General features: G+C 39.4%; 5 protein-coding genes across 5 annotated transcripts in view; 3 read left to right on the top strand and 2 right to left on the bottom strand.

Moving 5' to 3' along the window:
* Window positions 1-12,551: 12,551 nt before the first annotated feature.
* On the top strand, window positions 12,552-13,731 carry Cyt-c1L (Cytochrome c1-like). The gene has a single exon (XM_068300745.1). The coding sequence runs from the start codon at window positions 12,618-12,620 to the stop codon at window positions 13,581-13,583; it is 966 nt and encodes a 321-aa protein (XP_068156846.1). The 5' UTR covers window positions 12,552-12,617; the 3' UTR covers window positions 13,584-13,731.
* Window positions 13,732-13,889: 158 nt separating this feature from the next.
* Window positions 13,890-16,024, top strand: Mesh1 (Metazoan SpoT homolog-1). The gene is made up of 3 exons (XM_068298969.1): window positions 13,890-14,049; window positions 14,107-14,451; window positions 14,505-16,024. The coding sequence occupies exons 2-3, from the start codon at window positions 14,197-14,199 to the stop codon at window positions 14,619-14,621; spliced, it is 372 nt and encodes a 123-aa protein (XP_068155070.1). The 5' UTR covers window positions 13,890-14,049; window positions 14,107-14,196; the 3' UTR covers window positions 14,622-16,024.
* Window positions 14,641-16,027, bottom strand: LOC137583828 (probable phosphoserine aminotransferase). Its single transcript, XM_068298968.1, has 3 exons — window positions 15,853-16,027; window positions 15,101-15,777; window positions 14,641-15,037 (listed from the first exon to the last, which is right to left on the bottom strand). The coding sequence occupies exons 1-3, from the start codon at window positions 15,895-15,897 to the stop codon at window positions 14,665-14,667; spliced, it is 1,095 nt and encodes a 364-aa protein (XP_068155069.1). The 5' UTR covers window positions 15,898-16,027; the 3' UTR covers window positions 14,641-14,664.
* Window positions 16,028-16,619: 592 nt separating this feature from the next.
* jus (julius seizure) overlaps window positions 16,620-20,420 on the top strand; it is a 28,342-nt gene continuing 24,541 nt past the window's right edge. Inside the window, 1 exon segment of the mRNA XM_068298970.1 lies at window positions 16,620-16,687. The gene's annotated coding sequence lies outside the window, so the exon portion shown is untranslated.
* Window positions 17,778-20,060, bottom strand: LOC137583775 (putative defense protein 3). Its single transcript, XM_068298894.1, has 3 exons — window positions 19,973-20,060; window positions 19,455-19,878; window positions 17,778-17,853 (listed from the first exon to the last, which is right to left on the bottom strand). Exons 1-3 carry the CDS (start codon window positions 20,058-20,060, stop codon window positions 17,778-17,780), a joined length of 588 nt encoding a protein of 195 aa, XP_068154995.1.

Here is a 20,420-nt window from a genome sequence, read left to right as displayed (position 1 = left end):
TTCGCCTAACCTACTAAAAAAGGAACTTGACAACAATGTCAATTGGAAAAATAAAAGAAAAACCCGTTAAAATTTTCAAACATGGCCACTTACCACGACGACCCGCAGGCGCTAAGCCGCCGCCAGCCACAACAACCCCATGGATTTTCACACGCTTTCCGCGCACAACTAATATTAACAACGAATGCTGGCCCAAACCCAAATCCACATTAACTGCTGTGATGTTTGTCAACCGTATATATATATATATATATATATATATATATGTATATGTATGTTACTTATTGTATGTATGAACATTTGCTTGTCTAGGGGCGCTTGTTTCGATTTTCAATCGCGTGTCGCACGCCCATAAATTGGTGGGCAGGAGGCGACTGTCAAAGTCGAGAGTCACAGCAGCGCAGAGTTGCAGATAAAAGCGCACAAATCAGCGGCAAGCAGCAGCAGCAGCAGTAAAGCTGCAACAGCAACATGCGGGCAACAACACATCCGTGGTAAGCGGGGCAAGAGTCGATGGGGTGGGTTGCAACTACGCCTGCGTAAAGGCCGTTGACTTGGTTTTGTTTTTATTTTTTGCGGGCTCATTTGTTGTTGTTGAAAGAGAACTGCGGGGCGTGTGGCACTGAATCATGTGGGTCACGGGTCAATCAGGCGGCAATCGGTTTTTCTCTATGAAAAGAAAAAAAACATCTATAATTAATGCGTCTGCTAATTGTGGCAAGCCCCAAAAACTGCACCAAACCCCCTTCTCTCATACGGAACTTACATTGTGACTCACATTAACTGCATTAGATGGCCCTCTGCGCTGCGCTCTTGTTGTGCTGACCCAACTTAATAGACGAGCATGAAATCTAGTCACGAACTTAATCATGAACAAACCGTGCACTAGATCCATGTTCGCCGACAAAATAGAGTCAAGAGACGCTGCCACATAGAAAGGACTCCATCTATCCATCCATCCACACACACACACAAACAAACACACACACTCGCATCATCCACATCCAGCTCAATCCTACAATGATTATTGCCAGTGCACGATTTTTTCTGTGGCATTTTCTGGTGATTGGTGATTTTCGGTTCGGTTTGGTTTGCTTTTGGTTTTGCATGTCATGTCATTGCTCCATCGTTTGCCCCTTCCCATCTCCTTTCTCCTCTTGCTATCTTTCTCTCTCTCTCTCTCTCTCTCTGTATTCCCATCATCCCAATGGCCCGGCAACAATTTCAATTGGGGCCTTCGTTTGATCGGTTTTCATAGCTCAATTGGCGGCGACTGGCTACGTTCGTTTTTTTTTTTTGTGGTTTTTTTTTTTTTTTTTTTGAATGAATCAAAAGCTTGAAGCTTCGAATTAAGGTTTATTATTTTTTGTCGTTGCCTTTTTTTCTCTTTTTGCTGATTTATACAATAATAATATACAATACACACCCCCCTTGCCTTTATTTGCCCTCTTTCTGTCTCTCTGTCTTCTTTCAAAAGCCGACAACAACAACAAAAACGTCGTCGCCTGATTGTTTAAGAATAATGGCGACGAACGGCATCTCGTTGCAGTTTATATTTCTGCTGATCTCGGCTTCAAAAAGTTCGGTAAAAATAATAAACAATAAACTCGCCATATTCTACGAATTTTTTTTTTTTTTTTTTGTATATTTGTCAAAACTTAGAAAAAAGGAGAAAACAAAGAACATGAAGAAAATAAATATATACAAAAATTTTCCAAGTCTCACTCGACCAAAATAATACCCTATTTATTAGCAAGTAGATTAGTGATCTCATTGAAGATCTCAAAAATATTGTCAATAGATTTTTCTGATACCAACTAAACAGTTCACTTTTCTCAAGATATAAATGTTATTTGAGAGATTGGCTTGATCCAAAGAGAATCAGAAAGTGTCGCACATCAAATATACCCTCTATGGTCTATAAATACACAGGGTAATACGGTTTCTTCTTAGAATTTCAGCAATTTGTTCCGGTAGAAAAACTCAAGGCGGAACCTTTAGAGTCCCATCCCATGGCAGAAATGTTGTTGAACCTTTTGTGTTGGTTTTTTTCCAACCATAGTTTTTGAATTGTATCATGATGTAAAAGCAACAGCCAACGTTTCGACAATTAATTTGAGACTTAATTTGTTTTTTGGGTTTTTTTTGGGTTCAAAATGATACACATTAGCATTAATGTTAATTTAGTGCGGTGTAATCAAGTCACCTAAAGCCTAGAGAGCAAGATCTACTTCTATCTTGTTTTATTCTACATTTACTTCTTTTCTCTCTCCAGGTGCTACATCGTTCTATGTGGCTGACGTTGCGTGCGTGTTTTGTTGGTTGACTAATTACCTTTAGAGAGTATGAGAGAGGGAAATACACTCACACAGCGGGAGAGTGAGAGATAGAGAGGCTTAAAAACAGGTGGTTGATTTCCGTTAAGGTTTTTGGAAACAAATGCAAAACTAAACTTCCTTTAGAATGACAAAGGTGACACGTGTTTCTTTCCCATTTTCGATGATTGAACTACCGTTATTAATGAGTGTGGATCTAGTCACAAATACTAAATATTTAATGTGAAACACTGGACCCTCACTCACTAAAAACAGTAGTAGTTGTTGTTGTTGTTGCTGTTATAGTAGTAGTTGTAGTAGAGTCCGCCTCAATTTAATTTCATTTATTTTTATTTGTACGTTTTAATTTCCATTGTTAAATGCGATAGTGCAAAATAGTTGAAACAACAAAACAATGCCATACGAGGAGCGACCCATTTTGCTTTACAAAATGTTGTTGATAAGCGGGTAAAGGCGACTGGTTCTGACTGCCGCTGCTGTTGCTTTCTTCTTATCAGTAGGAGCACAAGTAACAAAAAGAAATGTTCGTTGATTTCAAAAAAAAAAAAAAAAAAAAAAAAAAAAAAACGACGAAAAAGAAGAGAATATATATGTATAATATATTGTGACGGTTAAGCTTAACATAATTGCTCGACAACCTCGCAGATCTCCTCGTCGCTAGCAGACTCCAATTGGAAAATACAAAATTGCGAAAAGCTGTGTGGCAACGCCAGTAAAAGAACCGCTTATTGGCAAGCGGTTTTTTTCTATAGGGTTTTTCGCGTGCTTTCACATACATATACACAAACACCATACATACATACCACTACTACAAGCTCAATTAAAGCTACACACGCGCACAGAACTAAGAGAACGAGAGCAGGCAAATGAGTGGAGTGAACAACGACGATCACTCGCTCTCTCAGTGTAGTGGTTGTTGCTTTTGTGTTCTGCTGAAGCTGAAGAAGTATGGCGAATTGTACACACATACGACATATACACACATAAATTTATATACATATGTACATATGTATATATAGACAGGCAAACGCAAACGCACTTAACTGAACTTTTCCACGTATTGCTGCCTGTTGTCAATTTTATTTTCACTAAATTGTTATTGAAATTAAATCATTTCTAATTAGCAAATAATCGGCACTAAAGAGCAAGAGAGAGTGCGCAAATGTTGCGTGCATCCGCACTACTCATTTTATCGGTAAGCGTCGTCACAAATACATACACACTTTGAGGATAGTGACTTTTATATTAATTTAATATTTCTTTTTTCAATGTTTCTTTTTGTTATTTTTCTTGCTGAGTTTGCTTTAATTTAAAGTCGTCGGCGAGGGCAATTAACGCAACAAGCTTACTTTTCTCTATCTCTTATTTTGTACAGTATTTTGGCAGTGTACAGTTATTTTGTAAAATTCGTTACACATATACACACAAACACATGCACACACACAACCGGGCAATCACCGAAGAATCGCGACGCTGTGGCAGACAACAATTCAATTCATTTTTTCCGTATTTGTAAATTATTTATCTTTTCCTATAGTGTGTTTGTTTATAACTTTTGGCCGAGCATATCTTTTTTTTTAATTTTTTGTAACGTTCATGTTGGCAGGAATAACGTTCGGCGACGGCGCAGAAAAAACAAAACTCAAAAACGCCGCTCTCTCGCATTTTATATTCTCACCATACGCAACGCGATCGAACTGTTACGAACATCGAGCCAATGGGTCCAACATCGAGCAAAAGAGTATCACATATTTAAAATTCACCATGAGATCAAAACTAACCAGAAAATAACAAGCCTCTCTCTCGCTTTTGCTCTCTCAGCCGAAATCCGCTGCTTGATCTGGGGCTGTCCACGCGTTACTTTTCAAATGATACTCGAATTACTGATTAAAATTTCATACATTTTTTTTTTTAAATATTTTAATGATTAGTTGGATAGTTTTAATCTGATTAGATGGAATATAAATAACATTTTTCTTTTATTATTTCAGTTTTAAATATTTAAAATAGAAAATCATCTTGAGTTGGCAGCTCCAACGTGGTGGTAATTGAACTCTCTGCCGCTGTAGAAAAGGTTCACACACACACACACACACAGGTTTATTGCTGAGCGTGAATTTCTGTGTGTATGCGAGCTAATGCCTGCGAGTTGTGTGTATGTGTGCAAATGATACAAAGAAGAATTATATCAAAAGCGGAGAAAAATAATGATGACGCAGTGAAAAAAATTATATTAAAATAATTACAACGGCGCGTTCAACTTGGTCGTGTTTGAGTTTTTCTTTAACTATTGGTTGGCGGGGTGGGTTTTCTTATGGAATTGTAGTGAAATGCTTGGGAAAGGTTTTTCTATACAAAAATTGTTGTACATAGGAATGTACATACAAGCATGTACGCATACATACATTGAGAAAAACATACATACATACATACATACATACATGTACAGCAATAAGGGTATTCATATGTTATGTATGGCCAAATTTCGGGAATATGGCAAAAAACCAAATGGGAATAAACTTAGGGCGATTTCTGTCTGAAGGGTTGTCTTGTCTGCTGCTGCTGTTGTTGTCTTCCTTCCCGCACCCCACACCTACAGAAACATTTAGGGCCAGGCAAATGAACTCACACTCGTCTTGCGCAGCTGTTGCTTCATCGAACTCCAAGACCAAGTCCAAGTCAGTCAGTAGTAGTAATCTTCTTCGTCTTCGTCACAGCACCGTTTCCTCACCCCCTTTTCATTCTTCAATGGCTCTCCCCTACTTCTCAATATACAAAAAAAAAAAAACAACAAAAAATTTGCCCAGCGGGTAGAATTTTATTTCATTTGTTTAAGTTTTTTCCGTCTTTGTCGTCAAGGTGACACACATTCGTGCGTGGATAGTGAATGAAATTTTGTGCAGAAATGACAAAATTGTATTTAAATACTATTTTCATCGAATTTTCCATTTCCTGTAATTGGTATTCGCAAGAAGAAGAAAAAAGATCCCCCAAAAACTGTATCTGTGACGTGTGTGCGCAAAGAGCTCATTTTAAATATTCGAGTTCGTGGGCGTTTTTTGTTATTTATTCCTTGGGGAATCCATTCATTGTGAAATTGTTTCACAATTTGCCCAACTGAATGGTTTTAAAAATAGGGAATACTTTGTAATTTTTTATTTTATTTATAGGTAATTTAAATGCCTTATAAATATTAATAGACCCAGTTAGCTAGGTCAACAGAATGTAAACTTTGATTTTTGTGTAAACGATTTTTGAATGGGCTATTCTCAATATTTGATATACATATTTTCCCTTTTTTCATTCCTAAATATTTGAAGTAATGTTTGAATTTGAATTGATCGCATCAATAATCTCTTACTGTTTCCAGACGCATTTGATTTAAAAGATGTGAGTTTCGATTTAACGGAGTTTGACTGTATTAAATGATCAATTCTATCTTTCACTTGAAATATACAATTATCCTACTTCCTAACTAAAAGTTAAAATGTATAAGATAGTGTGGGTAATTTACCTTTCTCAACTGCCAAAAAATAACCAGTTGAGGTGCTTCCCCCATAAACCTTATCCAAGATCATCTGTATCAGTGAACTTGTGTGTTGGTCTAATATTTTTGCTAAGATATCGGCTTGTTGCCCCAATTAAACGCTCAATTCTTCCCACAGTCTTTGGCCCCCACATCGCCTAACCCAATTCAATGCGCTGTAACTCTAGAGCAGATTAAAAGATACTCCAACACACACACACACACTTACACAATTGCCTGGGATACACTACTTGTCATTGCGCAAAATTTCAAGGTGTGTGCACACATACACATGGAGGCTCTGACCCAAGTAATCTCAACCCCATTGCGACGAACTCGTATCTTTTTTTTGGCATTGCCCAATTGCCAGAAGCAGACCTGGACTGGCCAGGCCAGGCCGCATCCAAATCCAACATAACATACATGTCCAATGTGGACGTGGTCGTAGATGTGGATGTGGGGACGACGTGGACGTGGACATCCACTCACATTAAATTACATACACTCCTTTTGTTTGCAATATATTTAAATTGCTTGGCTTGGGCCTGTCTAAACAGTCCAAAAAAAGGAAAAAGAAAGATCGGCCTATCCAATGGCTCAAAACAAATGGCAAAGTTCAAATGAGGTTAACAGCATTTCATGCCACCTTCCACTGGAGTTGAAGCTAAAGCTGAAGCTGAAGGTAGGATGGTGGATGCTCGAGGATGGATGGAGTATGGAGGATGCCAGGCCACCAAAATGGATATAAAAACTGCAAAATAAAAACAAACAAACAAACCAACAAGTCCAACCATCCAGCCAACCAACCAACCAACAAACGCAGCCAAAAAGCCATCTTAAACGACAGACAGGCAAAAGGAAGCATGACCATAGGTAACGATAGCACCAACTTCAACTCCAACTCCAACTGCAGCTCCAATAAAAAGACATGAGCGCAAATCTGAAGCCATGGCTTCATATATACATATGTATACATATATATGTATAAAAAAACCTTTCTAACGATCGTTTACCTCTCGCAAAATGTAACAAAGGAGTCGGATACAAAAAAAAAGTTGCTTAGCCTGGTTAGAGGATGGGACTATAGCAACAGCAGCAGCGAATGGATAATGGAGACGTGTGGCGGAGGTAAATGGAGGCTGGCCTGGGCCAAGCCTAGGCCAAGCGCCCACTTCCTACTTGTTGCCAACTCTGCTGAGATTTGGATTTCGACTGCTGCTGCTGCTGCTGAGCGTCAGCGTCGTCGCATTAGGACTGATCTTTTCGGCTAACTTGGCCATCCAGTGGTCCCCTTTGCATACGCCACTGCGGACCGTAATAAAAAACAAAAAAACAAAACATAACTGCTGCGGCGGTGGCGGGGAGGTTGAAAAACACAAAAAAGAAAAGAGTAATAACCAGTTTTGTCTCCCAAAAAAGCCAAACAAATGAAGTCAAGTCGAGGAAGAAAAAAAAAAGAACGTACCTCATGTTTACGAGTGGAACCAGCAGCAGCAGCGGCAGCAGAACCAAGCCGAAAGATCCAAGAAGGCATTGATATTGAGTGGCAAGGGGAGGCATGGTAGGTGAAGGCGGAGGGGGGCAACCAGGTCGGGTCGGGCGCTCTTCAGCCTTAACTTTTAACGTTAACGGCCATCATCAGATAGAGCCAAGCAGTAAGGCTAGCAGGCAGGCAAAGAGCCAAAAGAGACCAGTACAGTTGTTGGTACCATCATCATCAGCCGACTGTTTGCTCCGTCGGTGTCGTTGTTGTAGGAGTTTTTGGGCTCCACAGAAGTTCAGTTACACGCTCATTACATAGATACTACCACAAGCCGAGAGAGAGTGAGTGAGATAGAGCCAGCGAGCGAGCGAGCGCATGAGGGAGCAAGGGAGAGCATCCAACAGATACATTATATGTGGCTCAGCTCTGGCTATAGATACATACAATTTATATATTGCAGATACATAGATAGAAGAAGCTGGGGGCCTAGAGCGCGCTGACTTGCTGACTCGCTGGATTGCTGTTAGCCTGGACTTGGTTTCTGCTCTTTTTGCCTTTCTAAACTTCGGGCCTTGTGCTTGTGCCGATGTTTATCGCGGCAAAGTAGAAAAAAGCCACAAACTCCCACAAACAAAAAACAAACCGAACCATTTCTTTTGCCTAGCTTCCCTGCTGCTGCTCTTGCTGCCATTGATGATCATCATGATGATCATAATGATGCTCCTCCTAACAGAGAGATCTTTCTTCTCATGCATAAATTGCAAACGAAAGCATCATTAGCTTTGAGATTTTTATGTATTGTGGAATTGTTCAGGATACAAAGCAAACTGAGTGACTGAAGTGTATATCTCTCCAACTCCCGCTTCAACTCCAATTCCAATTCCTGACTCTGACCGTGTAATTGTGAAAACAATTTAGACAAATTTTCCAGTTCAATTGCGCTTTTAATTTAAATTGCATTTTCACTCTGCAAATCAATTGTCAGTTGGTTGGTGGATAGAAAATTGCCTCTACATGATATGAAAATGCCCAAAGTGTTTGGTCTCTGACAGAAATTGTTGGCGAAAAGAGCCAAAATGATCAATCGATCATTGCCTAATTAATGCTGCCAATTAAGATGCCATTTAGTTGATCACAAAAGGGTAAAAAAGTGATAAATGTTTCATAGATTTTTCTACCCGCATCCGATCTAGAGCTTGTTTATTTGCTATTTGTTCAATGGGTTACATCTTCGATGGGGCAAACATTTCATTGAGACGACTAAGAGTCCACTTATTGTATACTTATTGACCACTTGAGAGAAGGCCTTTCACCGAGCGCCAAACTTGAACCTTTGTGCCTTTAAAATAAAATTTTGCTACATTAAAGAACTAAGTACAACAAATCGCCTGCTGCTAAAAATTTCACTGTTTATTTTTTATGCTCGAGCTGAAATTAAAAGACTATAAACAATCGTGAGAATGGCACTTGAACATGTTCAAAACTATAATGGGCCTAAAACGAAAATGGAAGAAGACGACGAAGGCACACACAACAAGCCAACAAGTCAGAGTCAGAGTCAGACCTGGAGCTGGAGCGGAGAAACGAACGAGCCAAGCTAAATGAACAGACAGTCAATCAACTTTTAGCAAAATGAAGTATGTAAGACCTTTCAACGACTTTAACATACCATGTACTCAGTAGAATATTTTATACATATTAAAAAATATAACTATTTTCTTATATGTACATATGTGTACAACTTGGCTATGTTTTATATGGTATTCAGATTGCTTTCTTTTGGCCATCATAGAAATGTTGGCGAGTCTTATATATCATTTTACTATGTGGATGCATGGTATAAAAAAGCAACAGCATGCTTGTACATTGAGGTTTGAGGAGGATGACGATGACTGTGACGTTACGTTGGGGATTGGGGATAGGGGTGATCTTCCATCAAAGAAATAAGCGCGCGCGATCTCCAAGATCGAGAGACAGAGAGCGAAAGAGATGATTTAAACGGAGCGTCAAAAGAAAACTATTACAAAATGATCAGAAATGAACAGAAAATCAAATCAGTGTGTGCGCAAAACGAACCTGATCTGAGCCTTGGCCAAATGGATTGATGGTCAGATGGGTTGATGGTGATGCCGATGCCGATGCCGTTGCCATTGCCGATCGTATCGGATTGGGTTTGGTTTTGGTTCGAGGAGTCTTGAGACTCGATTACAATAATTACCATCGGCTACGCGCGCTCGCTCTTTTCCAGCAAAGTAGAGTCCAAACTATTACGTGCATATACAATTTTTTATAAGAAATTGAAGTCAAGAAGCAGAATTAAAACAAAACTCATCAACAGATACAAACACACACACACATATAGACTCGTAGATTTAACATGGCATGAGTCAATCGTAAGGGGATCTATGTACATCTTTCGATGCTCCAACTCTGAGTTCATCTAGGAATCACAGTGGCGGTTTAGCTTTCTTATATGTTTACAAATATATAAACGTATATTTTTTTATTTAAAAAAAGAAAGAGTTATTTATTTTCTTTCTTTTTTTCCAATTGATTCTCAATTTACAAACAATTTTTATGAATATCAAATCTCAGTGGGTTTCAAACGATCCGTTTGGAAATCACAAGATTCTAAGTAACATGATATGTATGTGAAATTTTTTTTGTTTAATTTGCTTTCTACAGTAATTGATAAACATTTTTCGATACTTTACGCAAATCAGCGATCAGTTTATAAAATCCGCTCCTGTTGTATTTCTATCTTAGTATATAAGTGTATCTGTGTGCGTGTGTGTTTGTGTGTCTGTGTGTGTATCTGGGGTCCATTTGGCAAAGCGAATCGGGCAAAACGAGAAATTGAAAAACAGACAGTTACAACGTCATAATGAAGCTGGCTCTTGGGCTTTAGCTTTAGCTCAGTTTACAGAATCGACGGCAAACCGCATGCCTACACACACACTCACACATACCACACTCATACAGTTGTCTGATCGTGATGTTGTTGTACATACATATGTACATATGTAGGTATGTACATATATACATACATATGTACATACATACATACATATGTACATACATAAATAGGCAAGCATAGCTGTTTTTTCTCTTTTCGCAAGATACATAAGAGCCTAGAACCGCAGAGAGAGATAAAGTGAGAGAAGAAGAACCTGAAAGCTAAGTTTCAGTGGTTGTTGTTGCCATTTCTCTCATGCGATTTTTTTTTGTTTAGAGAAAGGCAAAGACGCATTGTCAGCGCATCAACAGTAGCATCAGTATTTAGATGTACATAACAAACTATTAAAATAAAATGTGATCTCGTTTTATGATAATGAAAAATACATGCAACAACAAAACAGCTTGCTCTATGCATACATACATCCGTATATACACGCGCATTTGTATCTGTGTGTGATTGTGTGAGGAAAATTTATTGATATTCATTGTTTATTTGTATGCAGCAAACTCTCTTGCCGCAGCATCTTGGGATGCTGCTGGCGTACTGTAATCACAATTGTTGGTTTGTTTCTTCGGCAACAACAACCACAACAGCAGTAGGTAAAGAGTTAACAACTTTAAGAGTCGACTGGCATATACCCTGCCTTTAAAAGAAGAAAGGCAGACAAAAACAACAACGCGTATAGCATGTAAACAAACTAATTTTATTTAATTAAAAGAGAATTTGGTTAGATGAATTTGGCATAAAACGAAAGCTTAGATATGTATGTACATATCTTAACCACTTTGCATTATCCATACAGGGTATCAAAAGGCTGCACAACAAGTCGCTCTGCGTGTGCCTTCACTTCTAGCCACACATAGATACATACTTACGTACATACATATGTACATGTGTATGGATGCCCACACACATACACACGCACACACACACTAATCGAACTTATAGCAACTGGCTTTTGGTCTATAATTCTTGTTTCTGGTTTCTCCTCAAGCCATCCAAGATAAGGACCATGGCTGTGGGACATGGGCACAGCATCGTCTCCGTCTCTTCGAATGGACCTGGACAACAGGAAACTGCAGCATCAGCACTAGCAACATGGCGCTTTGTCTCCCAAAGGAAGCGGGGACCAGTAATATTTACATTTATTGCAAAATTATGCATATTTTTTTTTTGCTTTAGTCAAGAGAGTCCATGAGCAATTTTTATTTTATTCGCAAAATGGGCATGGGAATGTGCATCTATTTCTTATCGAACAAGCTCTAACTTTGTTTTTTGGCCCAAAAATTGAGCAATCAACGGTTGAAATACAAGAAAAGAAAAACAAAACAACAACGTCATTTGTTAATGTAATTTGAATAAAATTTATGACGTGAACTCATTTCTATGGAGCTTGCTGCCTAATGCCTGTGGTTTTCCAAGCCTCCAGTGAAAATGGGCTGGAAAGTTTGTGCGGTTGCTTGGCCCGATGCCTTTTTCTTCTTTTATGAAAATTTCACGCTAGTCGAAAAGAATTATTAATTGCGCAGCAGCAGCAGCAACAACAACAACAACAACACAACGAACGAAAATTCAAAAGTGGGAATTATGCATCGTTGCGCAGAAGCAGAACGCAGTTAGATCTCCTTCTCTCTCTCTCTCTCTCTCTCGCTCACTCTGTATGTGTAAGCGCGTGTAAAAATATGGTAAACATGATAATACGTAATAACAAAAAAAAAGGGAAATATAAAAATCAGGTACAAATTTTCACCAAAAAAAAAAAAAAAAATCAGAGTTTACATCGCTGCAGTTAAGAGGGGGAGGTAGCTTTGACGATTCGTGGTCACACAGTGTGAAGAATGGGGATAGGAAACATTGTATGCACCGTTGTTTGGTGGGCTGTTACACATTTTTGTTGTTGTTTTTGTTATTGTTGAGAGATTTTTGTTGGTAGATAACAAATGAAAGTGCCCTGCTACTATTGAAATTGTTAGGCTCTAGGTCTGAGAGGGGGATAGGGTATGGGCCAAATGGATGGTAGGGTCGAAAAGAAAGCAGAATTAAGAAAAAGAGGGAGGTACAATTGCTAACCAACAAAAGAAACAAAAGTCGATTTTGAACATTTATGCTTATTTTCTTTCGTCTAATCTACGTTGGGTTTTCCATTTACATATGGGTCTATTTCTAAAGAAAGATGGAAGATACGAAGTATTCGTCAGTACTAATAGTGTGGCCTGGCAACTCCTTTAACTTCTCACTTAACAACACTGGCTTTGGTTAAAAGTAAAACAGAGAAGTTGGCTTTTTATTCCTGAAAACTTTGTACATATAGCGATGACTAGTAAGTTTCTTAAATTCGCATCGAAACTGTTGCCGAATTTTGCGGCCAGCAAGAATTTGTTTGGAGCAAATGCAGGAAGTCGTGGGCGTGGACGTGGAAAACTGATGGCTCTAGGCGGTGTCGTTACTGGCGGCGTTGGACTGCTGCTGTATGCCCTGGAAGCCAGTGTGGATGCTTCTAGTGATTGTGTGCATCCGCCAAAGCACAAATGGACTGACTCGGGGTTGCTCTCCGCTTTAGACAAGGAGGGTGTTCGTCGTGGGTATCAGGTGTACAAGGAGGTCTGCTCCTCTTGCCATTCATTGCAGTACATTGCTTACCGTAATTTGGTGAACGTTTGCATGACGGAATCGGAAGCCAAGGCAGAGGCTGAACAGATTACTGTCAGGGATGGACCTAATGATGATGGCGAATACTTTGATCGACCAGGAAAGCTAAGTGATTATTTGCCAGCACCCTACGAGAATGAGGAAGCTGCTCGCTCGGCCAACAATGGAGCCTATCCGCCGGATCTAAGCTATATTGTGTCGGCTCGTAAGGGTGGCGAAAATTACATTTTTGCCCTTCTAACCGGCTACTGTGAGCCACCGGCTGGTTTTGTGCTACAAGACGGGCAGTACTATAATCCGTACTTTTCGGGTGGAGCCATTTCTATGAGTCAGATTATTAGCAACGAATCGGTTACCTACGAGGATCCCGAAATTTCAGCTTCGGCTTCACAGATAGCAAAAGACGTTTGCACATTTCTCAAGTGGACATCGGAGCCAGAGTCAGATGAACGCAAGAAACTTCTGATCAAGCTGGTCCTTATGTCTACTTTCCTAATCGGAATTTCCTATTACATTAAGCGTTTTAAGTGGTCTTCCCTAAAGTCACGCAAGATTATCTTTGTACCATCAAAGGGAAATGAATCGTCCGAAGGTAATTCCAACGGGAATGGAAACTGTGGTGACCATTAAAAATCAACAACAAGCCAAGGACTATTGTGAATAAATACATATACTACATTTACACAAAATGTTTTTGAAATTTCAATTGTACAAAACGTATTTATGGCGTTTATGTTGTAGCTATGGAAATAAAGACCTCACTTTTATTTTAAATTAAGCGCCAAACGTAGTGTAATTGCGTAATGGTAACGTAAGCATATAAAAACAGCTGAGTGCCCACTCATTTTGAGACTAGGGTGCAAAATTTGAGTAAACCGCGCGAACATGTTTGAGTTCGTGAATAATGTTGTGTTTACAATTTGCCAAATAATTTCCAAAAAAGTAATTTATAATTTATACAGTAAATAACAACCAATAATTAGCCTGTTATTAAAATTTAAAATTTAATTATTAATTTGTAATGGCCCATCCATCAAAAAAGTTCATGGAATGCTTGCAATATGCGGCACACAAACATCGTGACTAACGCCGGAAGGTGAGAAGGTGTCCAAGTTGATTGAAACACAAATAATATGTTCTTATCGTTATGCAGGATCCACAAGAAAGTCCTTATGTCAATCATGTGATAAATGTCAGCACGATACTGGCTGTGGAGGCGGGAATAGTGGATGAAAACGTCTTAATGGCCGCTTTGTTGCACGACGTCGTCGAGGATACGGATGCCTCGTTTACAGATGTCGAAGAACTCTTCGGTGGCGACATATGCTCCTTGGTTCGCGAAGTAACCGATGACAAGACACTGGAGAAGCAAGAACGAAAACGTTTACAGATTGCAAATGGTGCCAAAACAAGCAGCCGGGCTAAACTCCTTAAACTAGCAGATAAATTGGACAATTTAAGGGATTTACAGATCAACACGCCTCGTGGTTGGACAGAAGTGAGTAATCTCATCACAGCATAGCGTTAGATCAGTTCTAAATTTAATTTCAGGAGCGTCGTGCCCAATACTTTGTGTGGGCAAAGCAGGTGGTGGATCAACTCCGTGGCACTAATAGCCAACTGGAAGACGAGCTAGACAAGATCTTCAAACAGCAAGGCATACTTTGAAACCAAAAAAAGGATAAGCTTTTTCAAAAAATAAATGAACATTTTAATTTTTATTGTTTTTATAAAACGCCAGCATGAGATTAGCCAACTGTTGAGTCTCCGCTAGAGTAATGGCATTGTAAAGAGAAGCGCGTATTCCGCCCACAGAACGATGTCCTTTCAGCTGTATCATGCCCTCAGCCTCGGCCTTGGCCAAGAACTCCTTCTCAAGAGCATCGTTACCGGCGGCACTGCCAATTCGGAATGGAACATTCATTCGCGAGCGTACATTCGTCTCCAGCGGACAGTAATAGAAGCCGTCGGATTTGTCAATGGTTTCATAGATCAACTTGGACTTGGCCTTGGCTAGTTCAGCCATGCCGGCTACACCACCATTGCTTTTGATCCACTTGAAGACCAGCCCCATAACATAGATACTACAAGAAGATTACAAACGGATTAATTGGATAACATATGATCAAATCCGCGACATGACTTACCCAAAAGTTGGAGGCGTATTAAGTAGAGAACTGTTCTTGTCCATTAGTTCAAAGTTAAGAATGGATGGCGTGATCTTCAAATGTTTACCAATCAAATCGTCACGCACAATGATGACTGTTACGCCTGCTGGCCCAATATTCTTTTGGGCACCGGCAAAGATTACACCGAATTTGCTGACATCGATGGGACGGGATAGGAAATTTGAGGACATATCACAGACCAGTGGCACATTGGAAGCCACCTCGGGCACAAAGTCAAATTCAACGCCTTCGACTGTCTCATTGTCACAGTAGTAGACATACGAAGCGTTTGAATCCAATTGCCAGGTGCTCTGCCTGGGCACCGATATATACTTGGATGCCTTGGGCAGTACTGCATTCACCTTGCCATACTGAGCTGCCTCTTTAGCTGCCTTCGATGACCAGGAGCCAGTAATCACGTAATCCGCTGTGCCCGTTATGCCAATAAGATTTAGAGCAACTGCAGCAAACTGTCCAGTGCCACCGCCCTGCATTAACAATATTTTATAGTTACTGGGCACATTCAACAGTTCCCGCAAATCGGCTATGGCTGCATCCTGAACTTTGGCATAGTTTGAAGAACGATGGGACATTTCCATAACCGAAATGCCGCTGCCATTGCAATTTAGCAGATTTGTTTGCACTTCCTTCAGCACCTACATATATAAAGAAAAAGACGGAAAGCGGTTAGAACTGGCTAAATGTCATCTTGCCTGACCAATCTCACTGACCTCTTCGGGCAATTTGGCGGGTCCGGCTGCAAAATTGATAACCATGTTGAAGCGTTGCGAACAAAATTCTAACTGAACCTATTGGAAGCAAACACCACACGATGTCGACGCCAACGCCAAAGTTGACGCCTGCTGCTGATAAACAACGCAACAAGTCACAGACAGACGAAAAGCGTAAAATAAAAACAAAACGCATGCGGAAAAACAGACTGAGTTGAGGCTTGGACAACGAACTTCTTCAAAATGTCAGAGGCGTTGCCTGTGCATTGCCTGCGGTCTGGAGGGCTCCACCCGCACTTTGACTACGCCCCTGGAACGGATGAGGCCCGACAATAACAGCAGCAGCGTCAAAGCGGCGAATTCAATTCAAAAACAAGTTGTGCAAAACGTCAACGGCGACTGCACTGCAACTGCAGCCGCTCCCCCCTTGTTGTTGTTGTTGGTTGCCATGCACTTATTTTCTTCGTGTTTTGCTGGAAAGACAAAAACAAGTGCACCGCAAGCGGGTAAACAAGCTTCGACTCAATTACGTTTATCTACAGTGGTCACTCCACAATGAATGACCAAATGACAAACAAACATATGTATACAAATTTAAGATAACCTGTATTATTTTGTTTATAGACACACACCCACACACAAATGTATTAGAATTTGTGTTGCCTTTATCTGCGTTGTTTCTTATGCTAATTTATATTATAAACAACGAAAGCGTTTAGTTCTTGATTAGCTAAATCAGTGCTTTGACTGAGTTTGGCTTAGAAAGACTAAAATTTGCAAATTTTCTATATAATCAAATAAATATTCGTTCTGAAGATTTGTGGTCTTCATAAAGGTAATGTAAACATTTACAATGAAGAAGTTATCACTAAAATCCTTTAAAATGGCATAAATTAAAAAACTTTATAATAATTTAAAGCTCTAAGACCGATTTATGGGAAATTATAAGTCTTTCTCCCAACCTATAATATCCCTAAGCTAATATAAGAACGTCAAGGCACTCCAATGTATTAGACGGGTTTGGTTTCTTTCTAAACCATACATATATAGTGCCTATTGAAAACATAGTTTAATTATATATAGGAATATCCCATTAAATAATATGTACATATATAGAAAATATAAGGATAGTTTAAATTTGTTAGTATACGAATACATTTCGTTGATTATCTAGCTTGTGTTATAGCCACAATCTATGGTATTTTATATGTGCAGTTATTGGACTAGTTGATACCAGTTCATATCTAATGAGTACCTACATATACTTATTTCTTATCCGCCGCCGTTGATTAGATCGCGTTGGCACAGGAAATGTGAACTTCCTAGGCCTTAAAGTGGTAAACTACGTATTTTTTGTATGCTTTATTTTGGGGTAGGCAATTCTCTTTCTTTTTTTTTTTTCTCTTTTGGCCGTCTGGCATTTTGGCCGTGCTGTGTCCATTGGTCTAATTACTCGATTTGCTATCGCTTCAGCCGGCATGAAAGGTGCTTAAAGTTTCCAATTTACTTGTATCGGGCCCCAAAACGAATTTCCAATGAGAAGCTGAGCAACGTGTCTGGAAATATAAATGTGCCGGATACTTTTCCTATGTAGGCTTGTGGGTGGCTGGGTGGGTGGGTGGTAAAGTGGTTAAGGTGTTCGACAACGCAGATTACATCAAAAGAGAAGAAGGAAGAGAGTAACAGAAAGTGTGGGTGTGTGTGTGTGTGTGTGGGTAGGTGAGTTGTTGTGGATGCCTGGTCATTCATAAACGTTAAGCCGAAAAGTCAATATTTTTTGCTCTTCAACGTTTTGAAGGAATCGTCTTACCGTGGTACATTTTCCATTGATTTTCCTAATTTATTTGAATTTTTTATAATTTATTTTTTCAGTTTTTATGTACACATTTGTTCTTATAAATACATTATTTAAGCTTAGTTCTTGTTTATTGCGGTGCATCCGCTTGCACTTTATTGACAATATCGCTCCAGAATGTTCCATATTCCTTTAAAACAGTTCCACTGCAAAGCGAAAAATTGAGAAAATTTTAATAAAATATTACACAAGATTACACAAATTGATTTAATGCAAGCAGATGTTATGAATTGCCATCAATTGATGATTCCACAGATTCCATCGTGGTGGGCATTTCCATGCCTAATGATCCACTAACTGATGAAAGTTTTAAAGCTAAATTGAAATGATTTTTATTCTTAGCCTTATTCCTGTTGTTAAACATTGTGTATTAAAATGAACCTCATATGATTGACCTTAATTGCTAATGTTAATATCCAAAGGATTTTGAAAATTTAGGCACTAAAGTGACAATCATAGATATAATTGTTATTATTGTATATCGACTTGTTGCTGACAACTAAAATGTTGCTGTCCATAAATGTTGCTGATAAATAAAGTCTAGCTGGCCATAAATGTTGCTAGACCGCTGGACACTCCAAGCAACAAAGTAGCTTTCATAATGTTGATTGATGAATATAGCCACAACTCATTCAATTTATAAGTGATTCAGTAGACAGATATTGGTCATATACATTGGTTTGGAAATTTCATGGAATTCAAAACGATTGAATAAGATTTTGAAACAAACTTGTATTGCCTTCTACTTACTTAACTGGATGAATAACCAGAGTTTCCAAATGAAAATAACTTTTAAATAACTCTGAAGCTGGTTCTCAATATATCTTGTATTAATCAAAATTAATGGAATATTTACAAATTCAAAATTGTCTAAATAATTTATACATATGTTATTCTCATAAACGTTTGAAGGATTAGTTTATGTAGAATCTATTCAGTCAGTTGACCATCATATATATAAAAATTGAATACTTTTTGTCAATAGATAATTCTTTTATGTATTTTTTAAAACTTAAAAATTTCTATAACAGAATGATGTCTTCTTTCAACCATTTGGTTAAACGAAACTTTAATTACCTCAAATTTAATAAAATTTATTGATTTTTTCTTGTTGTCTACGCTTGTTTTATTGTGCATAAGCTGCTGCCACTTTCGTTTACTAAAAATATACCTATTTATTATCTTTTCACTGGCATGGGCTACTTCCCCCAGCCCCTTCCTTGGGGTTTAGGCTCTTAGTTAAACTTTTGGTGTTAATGATAAATGATCAAGCTGTCTTGAAGCGAGCCGGCTTTGTAGCATAGTGTAGATTGAATCGCATGTTTATATAAAAAAAAAACAAACGTTGTCGCGAAGGCTTACATATAAAAACATCAACAACTTTTTGCCGCTGTCATTACACAGCGTCTTTTTGGGATGCCTTTTTGCCATAGATACAACAACAATAACGCACACACACACACAGGCACACAGACACACATAAGAAACTCTTTTTACAAATAAATCAATTATATAATGCCTTTCAGTGTGATTATCCGGCAAGTTTGCTGACAATTATGCGCACATTTGTTATGTGGGTCAACGTGGCGTATGATTAATGAATTCCCTTCACGACACTCTGATAATGATGACGATGATGATGATGATGATGGTAATGATTATGGTGGCAGATGACTGTTGACTCTACTACTTTATTGTCAAATCATCATTTTGGCCAAGAGCTTATGCCCCGATGTCTTTAACTTACGTAAAATAGACATTGCCGCGTTTATTCTGCGGCGCCTTCCATATCAGTTTGGCTCCCAACTTGTCCCGATTATCCGAATGTGTTATGGCCGAGCATTCTGGTATGGTTTTTGTATTCTCACTTTGCTCCCACTCACCAATCCATTCATTAGAATTGGCATCGCGCGCCTGCAGAAAGAAACCCCTAAAGACCGTATTCGTCTGACCGTGTGGATAGATGACCACCGAGATTTGCTGGCCCGGATGATACGACTGAGCAGTGGCCACCACTTCGAATGGATTAGTATGTGCAGGCTGTGAGCGAGCCTGGCCATGATTTGGCTGATTGGCGCGCTGTTTTACACACGTATCGGCTGGTGCCCCATCCGGAAAGGCCCAAACACAGATGTTGCCATAGAATACCAGTGGCAACATTAGACAAAATACTGACAAATATCGATTCCTCATATTGATGTAGATGTTGGATGTTGGTGATGCACACACGCGCGCGTTCTCTGCCAATCTAACGGTTAAACTTACCACGCGGCCGCCATCGTTGGCCGTTTTTAAAGCCTCTCAAAGCTGCTCCACTGCGGCAGCGACTGCTGCTGCTGCTGCTGTTGGCCATAGACCATAGACATGGGAATGCGTGTGGCGTAGGGGTATGTGGCTAATGGATGAGGAGAGGGAGGGGCCCACTGGCAAGGGGTTTTTGTGTATGGGAGTGCTTTGTCGGTTGGCTAACCAGTTTTTAATGATTGAAGAAAAAAAAAACGAAACAAATCCAAAAGCTCTGAGCGGCAGCTCCTTTTGCTGCAGCTCTTCCAAAACTGGGTCATACATTAGCCTGCGTTTCGTGGATTCTCCCCCTTCCCTGTTTCAGTTCCTCGCGTGTGGTTTTGGGCTCTAGCTCTAGCTCTAAGTGCTCGATTGCGAAATTCTATGCTTCTAATCGTTGTTTTGGTTTTCGCTTTTGCTGCTGTTTGCA

The sequence above is a fragment of the Drosophila tropicalis genome, unplaced genomic scaffold (assembly GCF_018151085.1).
Source record: "Drosophila tropicalis isolate 14030-0801.00 unplaced genomic scaffold, ASM1815108v1 contig_878, whole genome shotgun sequence".
NCBI lineage: Eukaryota > Metazoa > Arthropoda > Insecta > Diptera > Drosophilidae > Drosophila > Drosophila tropicalis.
Note: the sequence above shows the minus strand (reverse complement) of the source record. Positions and strands in the feature narration are given on the sequence as shown.

Excerpts from the sequence above, each read along its gene's own strand:
- LOC137583775 (XM_068298894.1), bottom strand. The coding sequence starts at position 20,060 with ATGGCCAACAGCAGCAGCAGCAGCAGTCGCTGCCGCAGTGGAGCAGCT. Across the intron at positions 19,879-19,972 it reads CCAACGATGGCGGCCGCGTG|TATTTTGTCTAATGTTGCCA; the intron begins GTAAGTTTAACC and ends GATATTTGTCAG. Across the intron at positions 17,854-19,454 it reads CGCGGCAATGTCTATTTTAC|TGGAACTGTTTTAAAGGAAT; the intron begins GTAAGTTAAAGA and ends TTCGCTTTGCAG.
- Cyt-c1L (XM_068300745.1), top strand. The coding sequence starts at position 12,618 with ATGACTAGTAAGTTTCTTAAATTCGCATCGAAACTGTTGCCGAATTTT.
- LOC137583828 (XM_068298968.1), bottom strand. The coding sequence starts at position 15,897 with ATGGTTATCAATTTTGCAGCCGGACCCGCCAAATTGCCCGAAGAG. Across the intron at positions 15,778-15,852 it reads CCGCCAAATTGCCCGAAGAG|GTGCTGAAGGAAGTGCAAAC; the intron begins GTCAGTGAGATT and ends TTATATATGTAG. Across the intron at positions 15,038-15,100 it reads AATACGCCTCCAACTTTTGG|TATCTATGTTATGGGGCTGG; the intron begins GTAAGTCATGTC and ends ATCTTCTTGTAG.
- Mesh1 (XM_068298969.1), top strand. The coding sequence starts at position 14,197 with ATGGCCGCTTTGTTGCACGACGTCGTCGAGGATACGGATGCCTCGTTT. Across the intron at positions 14,452-14,504 it reads CGCCTCGTGGTTGGACAGAA|GAGCGTCGTGCCCAATACTT; the intron begins GTGAGTAATCTC and ends ATTTAATTTCAG.